This window comes from Castor canadensis, chromosome 3 (assembly GCF_047511655.1).
Source record: "Castor canadensis chromosome 3, mCasCan1.hap1v2, whole genome shotgun sequence".
Classification (NCBI taxonomy): Eukaryota; Metazoa; Chordata; class Mammalia; order Rodentia; family Castoridae; genus Castor; species Castor canadensis.
Window position 1 is genome coordinate 172,602,333 of NC_133388.1, and position 21,055 is coordinate 172,623,387.

A 21,055-nucleotide genomic window follows, 5' to 3' on the forward strand; every position below is an offset into this window, starting at 1 on the left:
TTTACTGAATTATATAGTTTTTATTTTTTAATTATTTACAGCTATCTGGAATACATATTATGGTAAATATGTGAAACACCTACTACAAGTATTATGTGATATAATATACCCTTGTATAAAAGTAGGAAAAATTGTGCATAAAGATGAAAGGCAACTCAGTTTATTCCAAAGGCATCCACACACTCGTGTTTATTGCAGCACTATTCATAATAGCCAACCTATGGAAACAGTCAGGATGCCCCACTACTGACAAATGGATTAAGAAATGTGGTATTTATACACAATAGAATTTTATTCAGCCACAAAGAAGAATGAATTTTGTTATTTGCAAGTAAATGGATGGAACTGGAGAACATCACCTTAAGCGAAGTTAGCCTGGCTCAGGAAGGCAAAAAAAATCGCATGTTCTCCCTCATATGCAGATTATAGCCCTAAAACAAATGCAGTAATATTATTGGACATGGGTCACACACTAAGGGGAGAATGTGGACTGAAGAAATAGGGAAAAGGAAGGAAAACTAAAACTTGAATGTGGCTGATGTGTCCACTGTAGGTGAGCAAATATAGTACTCTGAAACTGGCAGAGGCCACTATGACAAGGTGACTAGGAAATAGTGAAGAAATGTGGTAGAGATGAACCAATGTAGGTTGTAATACACGTGCATGGAAGCAACACTAGGAATCCCTTTTTATAGCTATCTTTATCTCAAACTAGCAAAAATGCTATGTATTTCTTATTGTCTTTTATGTTTTCTCTTCAACAAAATTGGAGAACAAAGGGGAGAACAGATTCTGCCTCAAAGCAGGGGGTGGGGACAGGGGACAGGGGGGAGAGAGGGCCCAAACAATGTATACACATATGAATAAATGTAAAAACAATAAAAAAAGATGAAAGACTGAACTTACAGATAAATGTAGAAGGGAAATCATTACAAAGTAAGTGTATTATACAAAATAGAAAGATAATTCAACAAGGATACAAAATATAAATGTTAGAAAGAAGGAAAATGGCACTCATTATTCACATATGATATTTTCTAAGTTATCCAAATGTCTGTCCATGTAGAATGTTGTAACTTACTATGTACTTTTAAAACTGGTTGTAAATATGGCCAAAAAAATCTTTTAATTTTTTGGTAATATCTACTGACATTAAAAATCTTCAAATAGTAATGCTACTTGTTGTATGTTTCATTTGGAATTTTAAGAGATGTTGAAAATTATCTTATGTATATTGAATCGGCATGCTGTTATGTTCGGACATGATATGCATGTAATGGGAAACAGTGCTCTATAAATCTCTCACCTTTTCCACATCTTGTAGGCAGCGGTACTAACTCCCTTTATTCAACAGCAATACAAAAGACTTATGTACCTTCAAAGTGAAGGGGAGAAACTGTCTCCCTCGCTCGGAATTGCTCTGTCCTCTAACAATCTACAGTATTCAGAGATCTCACTAGGCCCTCTTCTCTTTGCCTTCGGAATCAAGGCTCTGAAAAATTTTAATACTGCTGTTTTTATTGCTGAAAGTAAAAGAAATAAAAAGTCCTCTGAGACTGATGCTGTATAGTTTTGTGTATTGTGCCCTTGAAAATATCTGTATGTATCCTGCAGGAGACTGTGGCAGATTAATTTGTTAACTTTCAAGTAGAGTAAAAATCTCCAAAACTTCGGAGTTCTTGACAATATGCAAATATGCAAAACTCTGAGGTATACACAGATAGGTTAATAGTTTCTGTTATTTGTCACTGTGGAGCAAATAATTACATTTAATCAAAATGACAGTTATAGTTTGGAACAAATTGTTACTTTCAGTTGTAGGTATTATTTTTTCCAGCCAACATGTCTACAGAAAACTGTTTGTTCTTTGATTTAGAACCTTATAATTATCCATAAAGTTCTTGTGAATTTTTGTTTGAATATTTCCTAGCATGAATCAATTTATACAAAAGTATTTTCAATTAATATCTATACAGGATTTGGCATTCTTCCATCATGCCCACTTTTCAAGTGAATTGGAACAATTGCTTTTTGCTTCACCTCTCTCTCTAGCACTGGCCTGTTGACTCAGAGCTGTAACTCTTAAGTGAATTACGTCTCTCAGCTTGTCTCTATCACTAGAAGAACATAGTAAACATGTATGCATATGTTAAAAGTGTCATTTATTCCCTTGGTTCCAATGGAGAACTAGTTATCTATTTGCAGCCTATGACTACTGGGGGACCTCAGTGAAGAGTGCTACTGCTAACTTTCTTCAGTCTAAGTAACATTTGGGTAAATTATCCCATAAATTTCTTATGTGAATATCATTTCAGAAAAGAAAACAAATAGCTGGTTATCAGTGTCCCTTTTTATAAAATAAATTTCCAAAGAAGATAAATAGCATGTTATAATATATATGAATGTATATATGTTATAATATATATGAACATGTATTATACTTTTGTGTTATTACATTACACAAACTAAAAATAATCTTTATATTTTATGACTAGAACATAAGGATTTTAGATTTTGAAATTCATCAGTAATTTTAATTAGGAAAAAATATAAATGTATACAATGAATCCAATCATGTAAAATTGCAGTTATTAACATTGATTTTGTTTCTAAGTGGTAATATATGGAATTTAATATGAAGAAGATGGATTCTTTTTTGGAAGACATGGGAAAATAATTAAAATGGTACTGTGAATTGCTCTATAATACTTTTCAAAAGCAGGAATCACTTAACTCATTCTTGATAATTCAACAATACTGGGGGAAAAGGTAAGGATTATCCAAGGAACAAGTGATTTGATGAACAATTTCTTACTTGTCCACCATGAACTAAGTATAGAAATCAAGATTAAACCTTTAGAAATTTTTAAACAAGTTGACATTGGTACAATACTTAACTGCATTACTTTTTACTTTGTAGAATATTGATTTATAACTGGAGATGCCCATGGGCCTTTGAGAAAAAAATATTGAGAGTGAATAAATACAGCAAGTTGTATTACTTTACCTCCTTTACTACAAGTTAAATTAACCGCAATACTGAGACTACCTAAGGTAAAACTGATGTGTTTTCTCTCAATGAAGTGACACCTAATAATGATTTCTAAAGAAATATATTTGGTTTACACAATCTTAGACTAGATCCTAAGCAGAAAGAAAAAGAAATGTGATAAAGAACATTATGGAGTATTTGGAAAAACTGGAAACTAGATGGTAAATCTGATAGAAGTACTGTACATCAAAGTTAAGTTTACTCATTCATAACTACTGTGATTGTGTAAGAGGTTATGCAGTTACGTTATTCTTATGAAATACTTACTCAAGTTTATGTGGATAAGAGCCACAGTGTAGCTATGTTACTCTCAAATGATTCATTAACAAAAAAAGTATTTGTGGAGCTGGGCATGATGGTGTATGGGCACACCTGTAAGCCTAGCACTTGGGAGGTTGAAGCAGGAAGATTCTGAGTTTGAGGCCTCTCTGGGCTACATAGCGATTGCCTCAAAAGCCAAAAAATAAAACAAGAGTTTGTGTAATACATATACATACAGAATTACAAAGCAAATGTGACAAAAGGGCAAATGTTATTCCTTATACAACTCTTACTCTCTGTACGTAAACTATTTTCAAATAAAAAGATTTTCTAAAAACTAAACAAAAAAGAAATACATTTGGAATGGTATGTTGTCATTAATAATAAACAAAAATGTTTTTATACATGAGGAAAAGGAAGTTTATTTACATTAATGTTCTTGTTCATTAATATTTTGTTGATACTGATTCAACAAATATTTTTCTTAATATCTTGTATTAATAATTGATTGGATTTGATCTTGTCTCTTCCAGGGACACAAAGATAATAAGATAGCACTTATATTCTTAGTGGGCATAAGAATCAGTGGGATTCTTTTTATGATGCATAGTGTAGGGCCCTACTTCAGGGTCTTATTCAGGATATACAAATGGGACCAAGAAAGTATGCATGCATGTGGCTCAGTATTGGAGTCTGAGGAACATAATCAATACATGACATCACTGACATGCACATCTCATAAATCTGAATACCCAATGAGAAAGCCTTAGTAAGTTTAAAAGGTGAATACAATAATCAGTAAATGGTTACATTTAGAAAGATTAAGTAAAAGGAAATGAGGTCTAGATATTCGAATTATCTCAATTTTTTTTAACGTACAGTTGTAAACTTTGAGAAGAGGTCCAGATTAGTAGGTAGATGTAACTGCAGCTGTGGTAGATCTGCAGCTACAGTCTGGGATAATTATGGAACAAAAACTACGATCCAAAATTCAGAGGCATGGGTGATAGGCTTTTAAATTTCAACTTAAGATTTCTAAACTTCAGGATATACTATTTGACCTTGATGTTACTTTGCAATAGTTAAGTAAATAAATGTGTGTAGCTCCTCTCATGGCAACCTGTTATATAAACTTGATGTGTTAGTCCAAGTGATGTTGCCCATCCCTCCCCAAAATATGTATCTCTAAGAAGTATGAATATGCCATGCTACGTAGCCAAACTGCCATTGCAGGTATAATTAAGTTAGAGGACTTTAATATTGGAGGACTAACTGCTTTTATTTTGGTGGATCCACATAAAACATGTGGCTCCTTAAAACAAGAAATATTTCTAACTAGAGTGAGATATTTGTAGAAGAAGAAGGTAGTAGAGAGATGTATCTTAAGTAAATCACAAAGATTGCTGTGTCACAGGATTCAATGAGGTAGTCACTAGATCTGACATAAATGGCCCACAGACAAAGAAAAGACACTTGTAGGAGTTATGCGTTGCCACCAGCTGATCACCAGCAATGAAACAAAGATTTTATTTTTACAATCCTAAGCAACTAGAGCCTGTTAGCAAGCTGCCAACAGAACGAGTGAGGAAGCAGGTTTTCCTCAGAGGTTTCTAATAACAGCTCAGACCACTGTTTTTTGTTTTGTTTTGTTTTTCAACTATTTGAGACCCAGAGCAGAGCATACAGCTGAGAACACAAGAATATTTCACCTATAGAACTGTGAGATGACATATTTTGTGTTGTTTTCAGCTGTTAAATTTTTGGTAATTTGTTATTGAAGTAACAAAAACAAAAAAGTAATACACATGGTAAAAGACACATATCACAAATCAATATCTGAAGATTCTTCAGGGTTGTGGTCATTCCCTGTGTACTACCTGCATGCCTAGAATCCTATATTTAAAATTAGGCCATCTCAAATATACATTAAAATGTTAGGAAAATTGTAGAATCCATTTTCCTGAAGCTGCAAAGATGGACAGACATTTCATGCTGCTGAAATGACACACAAAAATGTAATGTTGCTTATTTAGAAACAATTGGTGACTATGAAAATATTTTTTGAATATGAACTCATGAAACCCATCAGCCAAATCAGAAACATGCCAACATCATGATTCATCTTTCATGTTATTAAATTTTCAGCACACTCATTACTTTCACAAAAAACAAGCTAACCTAAAAATATCTTTATATTTTGATTAAAGGATATGAAATTTATATTAAAGAGCTACTGGTAGAAAAGTACTGAATTGCTAACTTTTTCAGTATTATCAAAATTAAAGGTGTAAACCTTTTGGTTTCTGATAATGAATAAAGTGGAATTTGCTAAGGTTTAAAAAATTCTCCTCTATTGCAAGAACACCTTAGAAGATAGTGAATACAATGGAGGAAAATAAGCATTTGAATTCATCTTCCCCTAATAGACAAAAGAATTCAGAACTGTTTGAATAAAAAACTGTTTTCAAAATTATGGTATATAACTGGAGAACATCATACTGAGCGAGGTTAGCCAGGCCCAGAAGACCAAAAATCATATGTTCACCCTCATATGCGGACTTTAGATCAAGGGCAAACACAAGGGGATTGGACTTTGAGCACATGATGAGGTGAGAACACACACAAGGTATGAGGATAGGCAAGAACCCTGCCCCCCCAAAAAAAACAAGATAGTATTTCATGTCCTCAATGCAAAGGAACTAATGCAGAAACTTTAAAGCAACAAAGCCCAATAGGAGAAGGAGACCAGGAACTAGAGAAAAGGTTAGATCAAGAAGAATTAATTTAGAATGTAACACATATGTACAGAAAAGCAATGCGAGTAAACTCCCTGTATAGCTATCCTTATCTCAACTAGCAAAGACCCTTGGTCCTTCCTATTATTGCTTATACTCTCTCTTCAACAAAATTAGAAATAAGGGCAAAATAGTTTCTGCCTGGTAGCGAGGGGATAGGGAGAGAGAGGGAAGGGGCAGGGGAAAAGGAGTGGCAGGAGAAAAGGGGGAGAAATGACCCAAACATTGTATGCACATATGAGTAAAAGAAATTTTAAAAAATTATGGTATGTGATATTATTCATAATTACAAAATTGAGAAAATATTTTTACTTAGTTGTTTGGTAAGGGGTATTTTTTTCCTAGGAGAAATACAGCATTAGATGAAATAATGTTTAGTTTTACAAATTACCCCAGATGCAAAATGCTATATTTATACTGTAATATTTCCGTTTTATATATGATTATTTTCTAGTGAGCTCTAAACATACTGGATTTTATATCATAAATTTTAATACATAACTGTGCCTGGGTTGGGGTGTAGGTCAATGGAAGAGCACTTGCCTAGCATTTATGAGGCCCTGAGTTCTGTTCTGAAGTCCTCCAATTAGTTCAGGTCAGTTTTAATGCTAAATGAACCTGTACTAAATGAACTCCCAGGAAAAAAATCTTTAATTTTTGATATTTTCAGGCTTTCCTTTTTGTAGTTAAATGGCTAGGGATCCATATGAAAAAGGCTATTTAGCAATGGAAGATACCAACTCTTGCTTCTGTCTGGATTTTCTTCTGTTGACTCCAATTTTAAAAGAAGAAAAATGACTAGTTTCACTCTGGTAGAGAGGTACAGCACAGAAAAAATAAGGTAGAGTCCATATTGCCTGGATCCTAAATTTTGTCTAACTTCCTTTTACTCTTACATTTAATTTATTTTTGTTAATGTTTAACTCAGTAGTGATTTCTTGCTCTCATCTCCTAAGAGATTAAGGGAAAGATTTTCCCATAACAAGGTACAGTGGTGTGAAATATTAAACTCTACTTGTGATAGCATTTTACTGTACATTAATAATTAATGAGGAAGTGAACCTTGTGACAGATCTGAGACAACTGGATGAATGGTTTTTCTCTTCATGCTGATTCTATGCTCTATTGACATACTTGGAGATTTCTTACTGGATTACACTAAACTGAGCAGTGTTCTTTTTACAGTATGATCACTTACCTTCATAATATACTTTAAAGCCATGAGCACTAACTGCAAAATCACTGGTCAGACGTAGTGAGAACACAGACTTGGTACTTGTCACTGGTGGTGGTAGATGAAATCCTGTTAATCTAAAAGAGAATGGAATGGATTGTTAGTGTCATAGTCATTTTGCCTAGTAGAGTTTAAGGAGAAATTAAATTCGTGTTATCAAGTTCTTATACCTTATGTAATATATAATAGCACAGTTTTGTAGTAGTTTCTCCATACTCCAGAATACAATTAAAGCTTTTAATTTTCCTCTTGCCACATGAACTACATCAACCCACGGTACATAAGAAAACCTTTTCCTAAATTACTTTGTGATTGTTTTTTGGTCAATAGCTACTGGTATATCTTTTAAAATATTAAGCATGTGGTATAACTGTATATTTTGCTATCAATGCACATCTCATTGGCATTATATATTCAGAAAACATTCTTAATATGAGTTTAAATCCTTTGAAATTCATTTAGATTTTCTTTATGGATCAAATGATTAGATATTTTAAAATGTTTCTTATGTCCCTGATTTTCTTATGAAGAACAGAACAGATATATTAGTTTTTCTATTTCTAGTCCAACTTAAACAACACGCATTAATTACCTCACAGTTATGTAAGTCTGGGCAAAGCAGAGCCCAGCTGATTCTGCTTACTCTTACAAGACTAAAATGAAAATGTCATCTGGGTTGAATGGCTTTTTGGAGGCTCTGTGCTATACCAGCTTCCACTTCAACGCTTGTAAATTGCTGCCAGAATTCAGTTCCATGCATTTGTAAGATTATGATCCCTGTGCCCTTGCTGGCCTTTGTGTTAGAATTGTTCTCAAATGCTAGTGTTGACTTGTATTCATCCCTTAATTTAACGACCCTTCCTTCATTATCACAGCTAATAATGGCAGTTCCTCTCATTCCTCAAATCTCTCTCCTCCTTTTTTGCTTCATTTTTATACTTTTGCTCCTGACTGTTCTGGCTCCATCTTAAGAGCTCTCTGCTTTGAAGTGTTCATGTAATTATATGATACCCAAATGGGCAATTCAAATATCTTCTTAAACAGCTCAAGTCGCAATTCTATCTGCAAAGATTCTTATGTCTGCAAAGATTCTTATGTCAAGTGAAAGAACATCACACGATCTCAGGGAAACTATATTCTGCCAGTGGTAATCAACATTCAATATTAGCTAAGCATAGAGTTCAATATATCTTTTGGATAAATTTATTAATTATGCTCCAATAGTTTCTAAACTGACCGTAGTTTTAAAAATCTGCTACTTTCTGAAAGGGATATGCCAAAGTCTCCCAGTTTGTGAATTTTTTAAAAACTTCATCCTTATATTCATATCCACTTAAAAATGTTTTGGAACTACATTATTTGGTTTTAAATTATTATATTTCCTGATGCTTTAAACATCTTTTCTTTATGAGATGTTACTCTCTGTTTATAAGAATTATTTCACCTTACACTTTATCTTATCTGACAGTAATATGTCCTCATGTTTCATTGAATTAAACTGGAGTGGGACATCATTTATCTTTCAACTTTTTTGTTTCCATACCTTTTTGGATTTGTCATTTATAGCCAGAATATACTTGGATTATATATGACAAGTTTTTTCTTTTGTTTATAAATATGTGAATCAGCTATAATACTCATACAGAAATCTACATAAGGAAAAAGTATATGGACTGCTGAATTATCACAAATTAAACATTGTTTCAGACCAAGAAATAAAACATAACCTATATATAAAGCTTTGAAATATTAAATACCATATTTAAATGATTCTTCCTGTAGTTTCTTTGACTCACCAATATATTTGTAGTATTATAATAGTAATACAGAATGTATTGGTCGTGGCCATATAGGATTTGATTTTATGAATATTTATTATTTATCCCCCTACTGTTGTTGGACATATTTTCCTAGGTGGGTCTTCTATGAAAGGTGTGGCCATAAATATGTGTTACAAGTTTTGTAAGCATATGTGCATATTTTATTGACAATATACCTAGAAATGGAATTACCAAACCACAGTCATAATTTGTTAAATAAAATATTTTCTATATGGTTTTCAGCTTCACTTCTTAAATGTCAAGACTAAAAATAAATTATTTTTCACTGTGGTCAGAATATTTTTACATAGAGAATAAGAAATATTGTTGTAAAAGGACAGATCATATTTTAGTACACAAAAATATTGGAAAAACCTATCTACTTCAAAAGGAGGCTATCATACATGATTTTTTTTCAGGTAGAAATCTATGACCATATGGTCTTATTTTTGAAAGAAAATTGCACCATGTAATATTTAAAAAGGAAAAAAAAAAACCCGAGCAACACCCAGTTTGGCAAACAGAGCAAGCTATATCATACATAATTTTATATTTGATGCTGTGCTGTGAATATAGCCTTTCAAAACATGCCCATGCTCTGATCCATGAGGTTTTTTAATTTATCACCTTACATGGTAAAAGGAACCTTGAAGATGTAATTAAGAACTTGAGATTGGAAAATTATGCTGGGTTACTTGGATGGGTCCAAAGTAATCACAAAAAAAGAAGCAGGAGGGTCAGACAAAGGAAAATGTGATAGCAAAAGGAAAAGTCAGAGTGATGTGATTGCTGGCTCTGAATATGGAAGAGGACCACCCCACAAAGAAGGACAGACAGACTGGAGACTCTGGAAAAGTTACCGAACACTGATTTCTCAGAACCTTCTGAAGGAAGACAGCCTTCAGAAATCAGTCAGGAAGACTGATTCCCAACAGTTAAATCTGTTTTGAACTTGTGTGTACCCAGACAGCAAGATAATAAATTTGTGTTGTTTAAACAACTAAATATGCAGGAATTTACTGAACCAGCAAAAGGAAACTAATACAGAGCTGTTTTCAACTTTAAGGATATAAATTTCTTAAGTATCAAAATAAAGATTAATTTAGTATGTGATTGAAAATGGAATTTCTGTGGAACCTAGTGACAATCCCCTGTGGCAAAGATAAGAGTAGATTCAGAACCTACTAGTATAATATTTGTTTATGACTTTTAAAAAAAACTCTATGTACATAGAATATGCAGTTCTCTCCACAGATTAGAACACACAAGATGCTAGGAGGAATTAAACTCAATGGAGTTTGCAGTGAGCCAGGTGTTAAGACAAGGACTTCATTATTGTGTCCAGTTTTCCAATAAATATCCTGTCCAGTTCTTCTTGTCTTTAACATAGTAATTGCATCAAAACATTAAATATTTAAACTACAAATGCAGACATTAACATACAGATTTTTTTACATGCGAATGCCTACTCACTCAGATATTTATAATAATCCAAGATTTAGATAATATTTATAATACTTTTATGATTAAGTAATCCAAGATAATAGAGAATGACAATATGAGGACTTTTTCCTTTTTAGTAAAAGGTACTTATCTGCAGCAATGTTTAAATAATCAAACATATAGTGGCATTTTGTAGATAGAGGTTAAATTTTGTATTTAATTTCAACAAATGAAGATGTGTTACTTATGTTTATATGATCATTGTATCATTACAAGTATTTGCAGTAACAAAGAGTCTCTGCAAGACATTGCTTGATTGATTTGAAAATAAATGCAAATATACATCCCACTTCTTTCATTTTGTAATTTCATCTTTGTATGTATGGTTATTTATTAAGCTCTCCTTTCTCGTTAGACATTAAACTTCATGAAGTCAGTATGTGAGTCTCATTTGTCTAACACAGAGGCTGAAAATGACATAAACCATGCAAGAGGCCCTAAGTATGTAAATACCTGCTCAATTAACAAATTGAGGTGATAGAAGAGTGTGTATACCATCTTAATACTTCATATTAAATCAAGAATTATCTCAAGAATCACAAGAATGGAAAGGAAACTCAATTGTTAAGAATAATTCAGGTAGTTTATGTAGAGCCTCTTGTTCAGAGAAAATCATTTTTCTCTACATTATTAACTTCTCAGATGAAGGGAAATGTTCATGTACCTCATGCATATCTTGTCTATGTGTCTTTCAGGATACCCCTGCATACTTCTAAAACTTATTTTCAGCTAAAGCTCGATTCGTATCTTTGAAAGAGCTGTGGGTTTAAATATTTAAATATATGTCCATTTCACTTAGTATCACATTTTCTAGGTAATATAAAAATGATAATATTTTATGAATAATAATATTTTCCATTAAGTAATTTTTAGTGATTCAGACATCGGTGGAATTTAATATTCTGTATATATTGTTAAATTAATACATTACCATTTATATTTCCTTCAAAGTGATACATGAAGACATTGCACCATGGATGCTATTTTATCTTCACTTGAAAAGAATTCCAGAGTGCGACCATATTTTCTCTGACTTGCAGATGAAAAACTATCAGCTCAGAAATGATCTGTAAGTTGTTTAAGTTTATACAGCAAAGTAGTCAGTAGAACAACACAAACCCATAACTTCTGATTCTGATTCATTTCTTTTCTCACTATGATTTTCCCATGAGAGAAATGATTCTTCCATGAAAGCAGAATGCATTTCTAACTTATCCTTGTTTCTTCCTAAACCAACAGGAGTATCTTGACAAGAGTGTGGGTTATTTAACAGACACTATTTTACCAACAACATAACATTAAGTAGTTGAGGCTGGCAAAAATTTCATCATGATCACAAAGTCATTTAGTTAAAGATCTAGAAGGCAGTGGGGAACCACTGTCTAACTACAGTTGTTAAAATCTTTATACGTAAAAAGTACCAGTGGTTAGCAAAGATATTCCCCAAAAAGAAAATTAAACAATATTAGTAAGCAAATATATCAGGAATTTCCTACATTCATACACTAAGAATTCACTCACAGAATATTTTGTAATAAAAGTTAAGAACCAAAAAAAGGTAGCTAATTAAGCATTCAAATGTATTAATTTTGCTAAATAGTAACTTAGCTTTCTGCCATTGCAACAATCATCATTTTCTCTCATCAGAAAATTAGCTTTTGGAAAATGCACATTAATTCAGATTGAAAGATTACCTTTTCCCTTTAATTTATGTAGCTGCATGGAAAATTCACAGCATTTCCTCCAATTTTTCACATTTCATTTTTTTTTAAATATATTCTCATGGACCATGTCTAATGTATGGCTGGTGTTTTGGAATATTCGCTCCATCAAACCAGGAGACACAGTGTGTTAGGTGTTTTTCATCTTTAACATAATAGTTTTTAATTCATAATCCCTGTTTCTCCTCCTCCCTAATCCTCTTCATGCTCCACCTTTTCACATTTTTAGTTTTACTGGGAAAGAGACTCATCAAGAGCCATCTATTATATGTGTTAAAACACACACACATAGTATGTGATCCTATCACTTGACGGGCTCATGACTCCTGTTAGATGAAAACATCCCTGACTCATTTCCTCCTACAAACTTTGAGAACATTAATAATATTTCATAGTGTCATGAGTATCTAGTTATTGGGAGAATTAAATAATTAGCTTATGACTTTATATCAGTGACTAAAAAGTACTGCAATATTATTTGGTAATGATTACAAGGTTGATAGAAGTAGCCATTTAAAATATCAAAGCATATATTCTTTAAATAAAGGTTGTTCATACAAGGATTTTTTTCTAATAAGAGTGAGCATGTCATATTACAGCTTCATATGATAGAAAAACTTAAAACATTAGATAAGAATGATACCTATATCATTATCTTAACATATTTACTTATGTTTAACTCTACGATGTTATTTCTGGAAGACTTGGAGAATTAAGAAAGAATTGATCTAGGTGGTCTCTAACAAGGTAATCAAGAAACCCTTACATATACTTCAATATGGTCTGTCTATCAGCTGATTACAATGTTTTTAACTTTCTCCAGGAAAAGTGATGCATATTGAAGCTGGAGTTTTAAATCAAAAGGCAAATTCAGCATACTATTGGTTTTAATAGCATAAGAGAAAAACAAAAGAGAAGCAGGGGGAAGAGCTTGGGTAAAGATGAAGAAGAGAAGAAAGAGAGAAGTTATTTTAAAAATAAAAATGGTAATATTACTGAAATTTCAGGAGTTTTTAAAAGTTAAATGAGAGAAATCATGTTAAATAGCTTTTGGTTCCTTTCTGGAACCAAAGAAACAGTTACTAAATGATAGATTCATTAATGCTTTGTCTAAAAATCCAATACCTGTCGCTCTGTACTCTGTGGCATGCTACTGCTAAGATATATTGTATTATAACAACAACCGTCTCTCAGTGATTTCTCATTAGTCACAGCAAGGTTTTGGGATGTGAACTATCTTATAATTTTCTTTAGTTCAACAATTCTTAAAAATAATGCAGTGATATATAGGCAAATTTCTGTTGAAGAAAACTCTTAAACTATTTAATTTCAAATTGATCAGGAAAACCACAGTACAAGTTGATATTTATAGTAACGACTGTCCATGAGAATCAATCATGGGTATTCTATAGATGTTGGATACAGGAAGTATAACATTATTCATTTATACAAAGGTATCTACAGTAGTAATATTGACTGAAAAGTTGGCTATGGGAATATTTAAATGATTATGTCATTTATTGAGAGTAAATGAGCTGAAGCTTCTGTCAAAGCCACAAAACATTTTGATCAATGGTGGACAGCATATATGGATGGTAGACCAAGAAGATTACAATGTCGCTGAAAATTTCTTATAACCTAGTGATTTCAGGTTTCCTATTGTCTTATAATTGCCTACAATATTTATAATACATATATACACAGAAATATCACAAAGAAACCCCTGTGTGGCTATCTTAAATAAACAAAAATGTCTTTTTTTTCTTTATGTTACAAAATTGGGGAACAGGAGGGCAAAACAGGTCCTTCCAGGGGGATTGGTGAGTGTAGTGCAAATTCTGTGAACACATGTATGTAAATGGAAAAATTATATCTGTTGAAACTATTCCAGGAATGGTGGGAGGGGGGAATAAAGGAGATTAGTGGAAGGGGTAAATTGAAGTATGACATATTTGATATATTGTAAGAACTTTTGTAAATGCCACAATGTGCTCCCACCCAGCACAAAAATAAAAATAAAGAAAAAGTTATTACAGGGTCATGCTGTGAATTATTTTAGCCCAGAAGTGATAAGCTATAACATACCACTTAAATTGTTGTCGACACCACTAGCTAGGTTTCTATGATTATTAATTAATGATGTTTGTGCAATAATAAAATTATCTAATGATGATTTCTTAGAACATATACCTGTCATTAAGCCATGCATGACTATATAATCCCAGAAAAAGCTTTATATACGGGAAAAACAAATTCATCATATTAGGAGCATGTGCTGGTTATATATGGCAATAGGGAAGTATACATAAATGGATACTGATAAGGAATGGAGCAGATATGGATGAAGATACACATATAGATGGAAATTTAAGCAACCAGTTATGCTTTTTAGTATTCTGTCCACTCTATCGAGGAATCGCTAAATCTTAGAACTACTCTTGCCAGAATAACTCTCATTGCTAGCAGTATTCCTTAATAGATTTTGCCACTGAAAGTAGTTCCATAATTTTTAGACTATGAATAAAAAGTTTAAGCCATTATTATTTCTTCACAGGTATGTTCATTGATTTTGAAATTCTTAGCACTGAAGTTTTTTGTTTGCCCTTCTGCTTACCAGATTTCTTGTTCAAAATCACAATTTTGGTTCTGCAAATAATTGAGCTTTTTATTGATATTTTCTTGCAGTTCCTGAAAATTCCTGATTTCCTCAAAGTAATGAAGGTTCTCCCTGATCTCCATGTCCCAGGCTTGAGCTCAGAATTTTAGTTATTAAAGTGTCCTCTTTGAATTATTTCAATTTTTCTTTGTTATTACTCTTAATCCTGAGTGATGCAGATTATAAAACCACTATTCCATAGAGATAACTTTTCATTTTTTTCAAAACTCAAGATTGAAATTATCCTCAACTCACTATACTGAGAGGCACCTTATTTCTGTAAATTATTCTTTCTAATGACTTTTTTTTTAGGTTTCTTTTTTTTCCTTTATTCATTTATTCATATGTGCATATACTGTTTGGGCTATTTCTCCCCACTGCCTCCCGCTTAAAGTTAACATGCAACATATAACTAGAAATCTTCAAAAAGCAATCATTTCAAATGATTTTTTTCTTCAAACCACCTTAATGTTCTTTTCTTTTTGATTTTTTCATTCACTGACTCATTGATCTTTAAGCTACCAGGGACTAATTCCAATGGTAGTAGAACCCTTGAGAAAACTTGAAATTTAAGGAAGTTGTGATGGTCCAAAATAAATTTTGGACATTTAAATCTACTTTAAATTGCCCTTGACTTGTACATACACATGTTAATAAATATTTTTCCAAGGTCTTAGGCTTTTTGGAAGCAGTTAACTATGACATCTAAACATGTTTAATTGACTATTTTAACTACAATTTATGGCTCAACCATTTCTCAGAAGGGATTGTTAATATTGAGCCTCTCATATGTAGCAAAATATCAAAAAAAAATGACTCTTATGTTAGCACTTATAATTGGGAAACATATTAGCTTGCCATTTAACAATTTAATTTGGGAAAAGTGACTTTATCCTAATAAACTAGAAGTGAGATTAGGGTAATGTTGGGGAAGATCTCACATTAATATTAAGGGAATTATATGGGTAAAGCTTATAAAACTTCAGCACAATAGTTTACAGGTCCTCTATGTCACACAATAGTAAAAACCTATTCTGAGGCTCACTCAAAATTATGTCCCTTCCCTTGTTCCTTCACTGGCAAATTTAGATTAAAATGGCACATACCCTTCTTTAAGTCTGTTTCTCACTTAAGTTAATACAAGCATGTCACTTGGAATGATACGTAACATTTTTTAAGCACCACAGAAGTGCTTGCTACTATTGCTACCCACTTGTGAAAAGGTGACAAGTATAAGAATTAGCTCATATCTGGTTGGTTACACATCAACCAGAATTTCGTTCTGGAAGCTCCTGATTATTGATAGTTACAGAAAACTCTGGAATAATTTAGCCAAATATAATCTTGTTTCAAGTACAAGTTATGCTATTATGTTCTTCTAGGTTGACCCCAATGTCCCAAGTTCAGCATTCCTTGCATTCCTTTTGGTTATTTTGTACGTAAAATTTGTAAATACCTGTCACATGTTGTTTGCCTAAGGTAAATTTAAGACAAGATTGTGACCAACAAAGAGATGAGAGCAAAGATTGAGAACAATGATAAAAGTTCTCAATTTTAAACATGAGAGAGGGAAGGTTAGAGAGAGGACACAGAGACAGATTGAGAGTAATACTTGTGCCTTTAAGATCTTAAAATTCTTAAGATTTTCACCTATAAGCATTGCCCCTTCTTTTGAATTCATTTCAAAGACAGCTGTCAGTATTACACACACCTTTTCATGTGAATTTTACTATGTTTCTTTGTAAATTGTTTATGATCAGAAAGGAAAAACATGAAACCAGAAAAGCATAGTGCAAAAATGCATACTTTTCATTTTCTGGTATTGAAAATTACTCATTCAATCAATATATTTAGTCTATCACAGTAAGAATTTAACTAAAATTTATGGCTCCTACTATTTCTCAGAAATTCATTACTAATATCGTACTTCTCAGACTTAGAAAAACATAAAATCTAAACAATTTGTATTATTTAGTTTATGCATTTAAAACATGCATATATTAGAAGTGTGGAATTTTATCTTTTTTTCCAAACAGTAATAGACTCCCATATACAGTCTATATCTTTTATAATTCATAAAATAATCATATATGATCTATTGTCTTTTGATGTAGACCAATTATGAAAATATGGTTTTTAACTAAATATTGTGAAATGCTTTCAGATTCTATGTATGCTATTCACGAGTTTTATGGATTTATGAAAAATATGTATTATGTATAGGTAGTACATCTCACAATAATACAGAACATTGTGACTGAATTTGAATAATATTTTATGATTGTAATGCTTAAAGATGTTTCGATAAGGATAATCAAGTATTTAATCTAAACAATATAAAATTTAGAAAATTCTATTTCCAGAATACTTTTGATTCTCTTTTAAATCAATATTTTGTTTACGAAGCAACAAGGCAGAAATATTTGAAAGGAGGACAATTAATTAGTTACATAAGACACACTTAGCCTTTGGTTTTCTCTATTGAGCCTTATATCACATTTTTATAAAAGTATCATCATTGCCCTTTGAGATGATTACCCCTGTCTGTCTGTAATTGCAATCTTTATTCTAGAATACAATATAAAGTAAATATTAAAGTGAGGCTAGAGTGACATAGAAGATATGTGCAGTCATTTATCTACCAAATTAGTGATTTCAGACAACTCTGTGAATGAATATAATGTTATCAAGTTACCAAATTATCTTTCCATCTGTCAAATGCAAAATCATTCAGTCAATTAAAATATTTTACAGCTATAATTTCAGGTCATATCCAAACATTTAAAATTCTGACTAATAAAGATTAGATAATAAGTAACTTATTATACTATTATGAAACATTTTACTTCTTGTAAATTATTTTGAAAGATTAACTTCTTATATGATCAAGACAAAATAATCATAAAATTTTGCCACTTCACAATATTGAGGATGATTAAGTTCAAATAAATATTTCAAATACAATTACATAACAGTGCAATATTTAATTTTTGTTTTAGAAATAATGTTTGCATGTATTTTAAAGTTCCATTTTTTCTGCAAGCTAGGTATTCTTGTGAGATACATACATGGGAAATGACAGTTTTATGATATTTTAATGAATTATAACAAATATATATTTTAATTTTCATAAAACATTGAAATATTTGAAATTGCAGTAAATGTTGCATCACATCTACTATTTATCTGCTTTAAATGTGAATCTTCCATAGAATATGTGATTATTTCATTTTCTACATGTTAATATAAATAGAAGTGATTAACATAAGCAAGTCATAAGAATATTTCAATTATTTAGCATTTCCAAGATAACTATAGTAATAAAATGTAATAATTAATTCAAACAATATTTTTAACTACATTGAAGAAAAATCATTAATAATCATACATTTCTTTAATAAACTAATGAAATTCTTTGTGAGAAGGAAAGCTAATGCAACTGTGAACCCTATATGGAAAAATTAAAAGATACTGAATACTATCTGTGAGATAAATGGATAATTGGATAGTTGTAATTCTTTTTCTAATTTAGGACTCTTTTAAGAGTTCTTAATTAACAGTTATACTGGGAAATAAACAGCAAAATAAAATTATCTGTGAGCCTGAGATTTTTTATTCCCTTATTAATAGCCATGAGTGGATTGAATACTATAAGGTACAATGGGAAAGTAGGAATCATTGTACCCAAAGTGAGACAAAAATCATTTATAAAGTATGAGTCAAAGAGTAAATTTTGTTTCAAATAACTAGATATTCTAATATTAAAAATGTAAAGCATGCTAAGGAAGAATAGGGAAAGGTAGATTACTCAAAACTTGATGTAGAGGAGCTAATATAGTAATCTTAAACTGACAGAGGTCACTATGGGGAGGTGACCAGGAAGTAGTGAAGAGCTCTAGTAGAGATGAACCAATTTGGGTTGTACTACACATGTGCATGGACGCAATGCTAAGAATATCTCTATATAGCTATTCTTATCTGAAACTAAAAAAAAACAGCTTTGTTTTTGTTATTATTGCTTATGTCTTTTCTTCAACAAAATTGGAGAAAGGGCAGAACAGGTTCTGCCTGGAAGCTAGGCAGGGGGAGAGAGTGGGGGGCGTTAGGGGGAAGAGATGGCCCAATGTATGCACATATGAATAAATGAATAAATATGCCAAAACAAGTCAAATAAAATACAAAAGTATATATAAAGCAAACTAGATACTGACAAATATCAATGACAGCATCACAGTGAAAATAACACAGAAAAGAAATACCTTTATAGTCTCATTTCTCAAGTTTCTTCTATTTAATGTCTTGAACAAATTTACATTTTTTTGTTTCATAATTAGTTTATTTCTCTGAATTTTTTTCAGTCTCAATCAGAAAGATTTTCTGAGTTTTTTTATTATTATTCATTTATTCACATGTGTGTACATTGTTTGGGTCATTTCTCCCCCTTGCCCACCCCCCCTTTGCTTCCAGGCAGAACCTGTTCTCCCCTTATCTCTAATTTTGTTGAAGAGAAGACATAAGCAATAATAAGAAAGACAAAGCATTTTTGCTAGTTGAGTTAAGGAGAGCTATACAGAGAGATTCCTAGCATTGCTTTCATGTACAAATGTGTTACAACATGAAAGCCTTTGATGTCCCCACTCCGGAGGTACTAACACAGAAACCTTAAAATGATAGAGGTCAACATGAGCCAAGGGATCAGGAAGCAGTGTAAAGATCAGTTAAAGATGAATCAACTTGGGTTGTAACAAATTTACATTTTTAAAGCAAATATCCAGTAAGATTAGGAATTGGCTTTTCTTTACCATATTTTATTACTGCAAATGAATTCAAGGTGCTAAATTAATCTTCCTTAAAAGAATTTGCATATTTTTTACATTCTAGTTATTTCTATTTTTCAGGGTGCCTATATAACTCTGAAAGTTGGGAACAATTTTACTAGAATAGCACAGAAATAATATAAGTAGTTTATTATCATATAGAGTAAAATGAGATGAGTTAAAGGGAAAAGCAATTGAATTTATATTTTATTTGATTCCTGGAAGAGAAGACACTGTAAGCATAATATTAAATCATGTTCAAAAGGGTAGTTAAGTAAGGGATACATAGATGAGGTGAATTTGATCAAATTACATTATATGCAAGTTATTAACATCACATTGAAACCCCTTTATGCAATTAATTTATGTTATTAAAAATAAATTATAAGAATTCATGAAATTACTTATACTCAAAATATGGTAATACTCTGGTAAATGATAAATTATGTGAAATGAATTCAATAATGTAATCTTTATCATTATAAGCAAATTAAGAGAGAACTAATTGGGGTTACAATACAAATATACATAGAAATGTCACAAGGAAACCAATGTATGGCTAGGCAACACAAACAAAAGTGTCATTTTTTTACAAAAAGGAAAACAGAGGTCAGAATAGGTTCTCTTTGAGAAGTTGGTACCAATGGGAGGCAGAGGAGATGGCAAAAGAGTGCATATGGTACAAATACTGTTTGCCCAAGTACGTAAATGGAAAAATGATAGCTGTTGATACTACCAAGAATGGGAGAAGGAAGAATAAAGGAGAGTAATGGAGGGGGTGAATTCAACTATGATATATTTGGTATATTGTAAGAACTTTTGTAAATACCACAATGTTCTGCAAAACAATAATAAATGATATGAAAAAGATAAAAAATTCTAAAAAGGATATATACAAAACAGAAACTTGTCCATAAACTATATAATTTGTGGGGATATTTAGAAACTACATGATTTGAACAGAAAACTGGTTGTAAATTTTTATTGGACAAATTCATAAGGAATTATAATAAACTTTTTATTAGTTCTTACAAACAGAAAAAGGAATGGGCTTCATTTATACAATAAAGTATTTGATAATTTTGTGGAGAATTTGTAAGATGCTTCTGAATACTATGCTTTGAAATATGTTTTGGACTAGCATTTGAAATGGCATGCCATTGAATATAATAGTTTTATTAATAGTAGTTAGAGTT

At 31.6% G+C, this 21,055-nt stretch overlaps 1 protein-coding gene across 5 annotated transcripts in view; it reads right to left on the reverse strand.

The window, feature by feature from the left end:
* The window catches only part of Csmd3 (CUB and Sushi multiple domains 3), a 1,205,819-nt gene that overhangs the window by 1,016,363 nt on the left and 168,401 nt on the right, over nt 1-21,055 (reverse strand). For all 5 annotated transcript variants that reach the window (XM_074069089.1, XM_074069088.1, XM_074069087.1 and 2 more), the window contains exon 3: nt 7,307-7,419. In XM_074069089.1, coding sequence (XP_073925190.1) covers nt 7,307-7,419 — 113 coding nt within the window. The remainder of the gene's footprint in view (nt 1-7,306; nt 7,420-21,055) is intronic.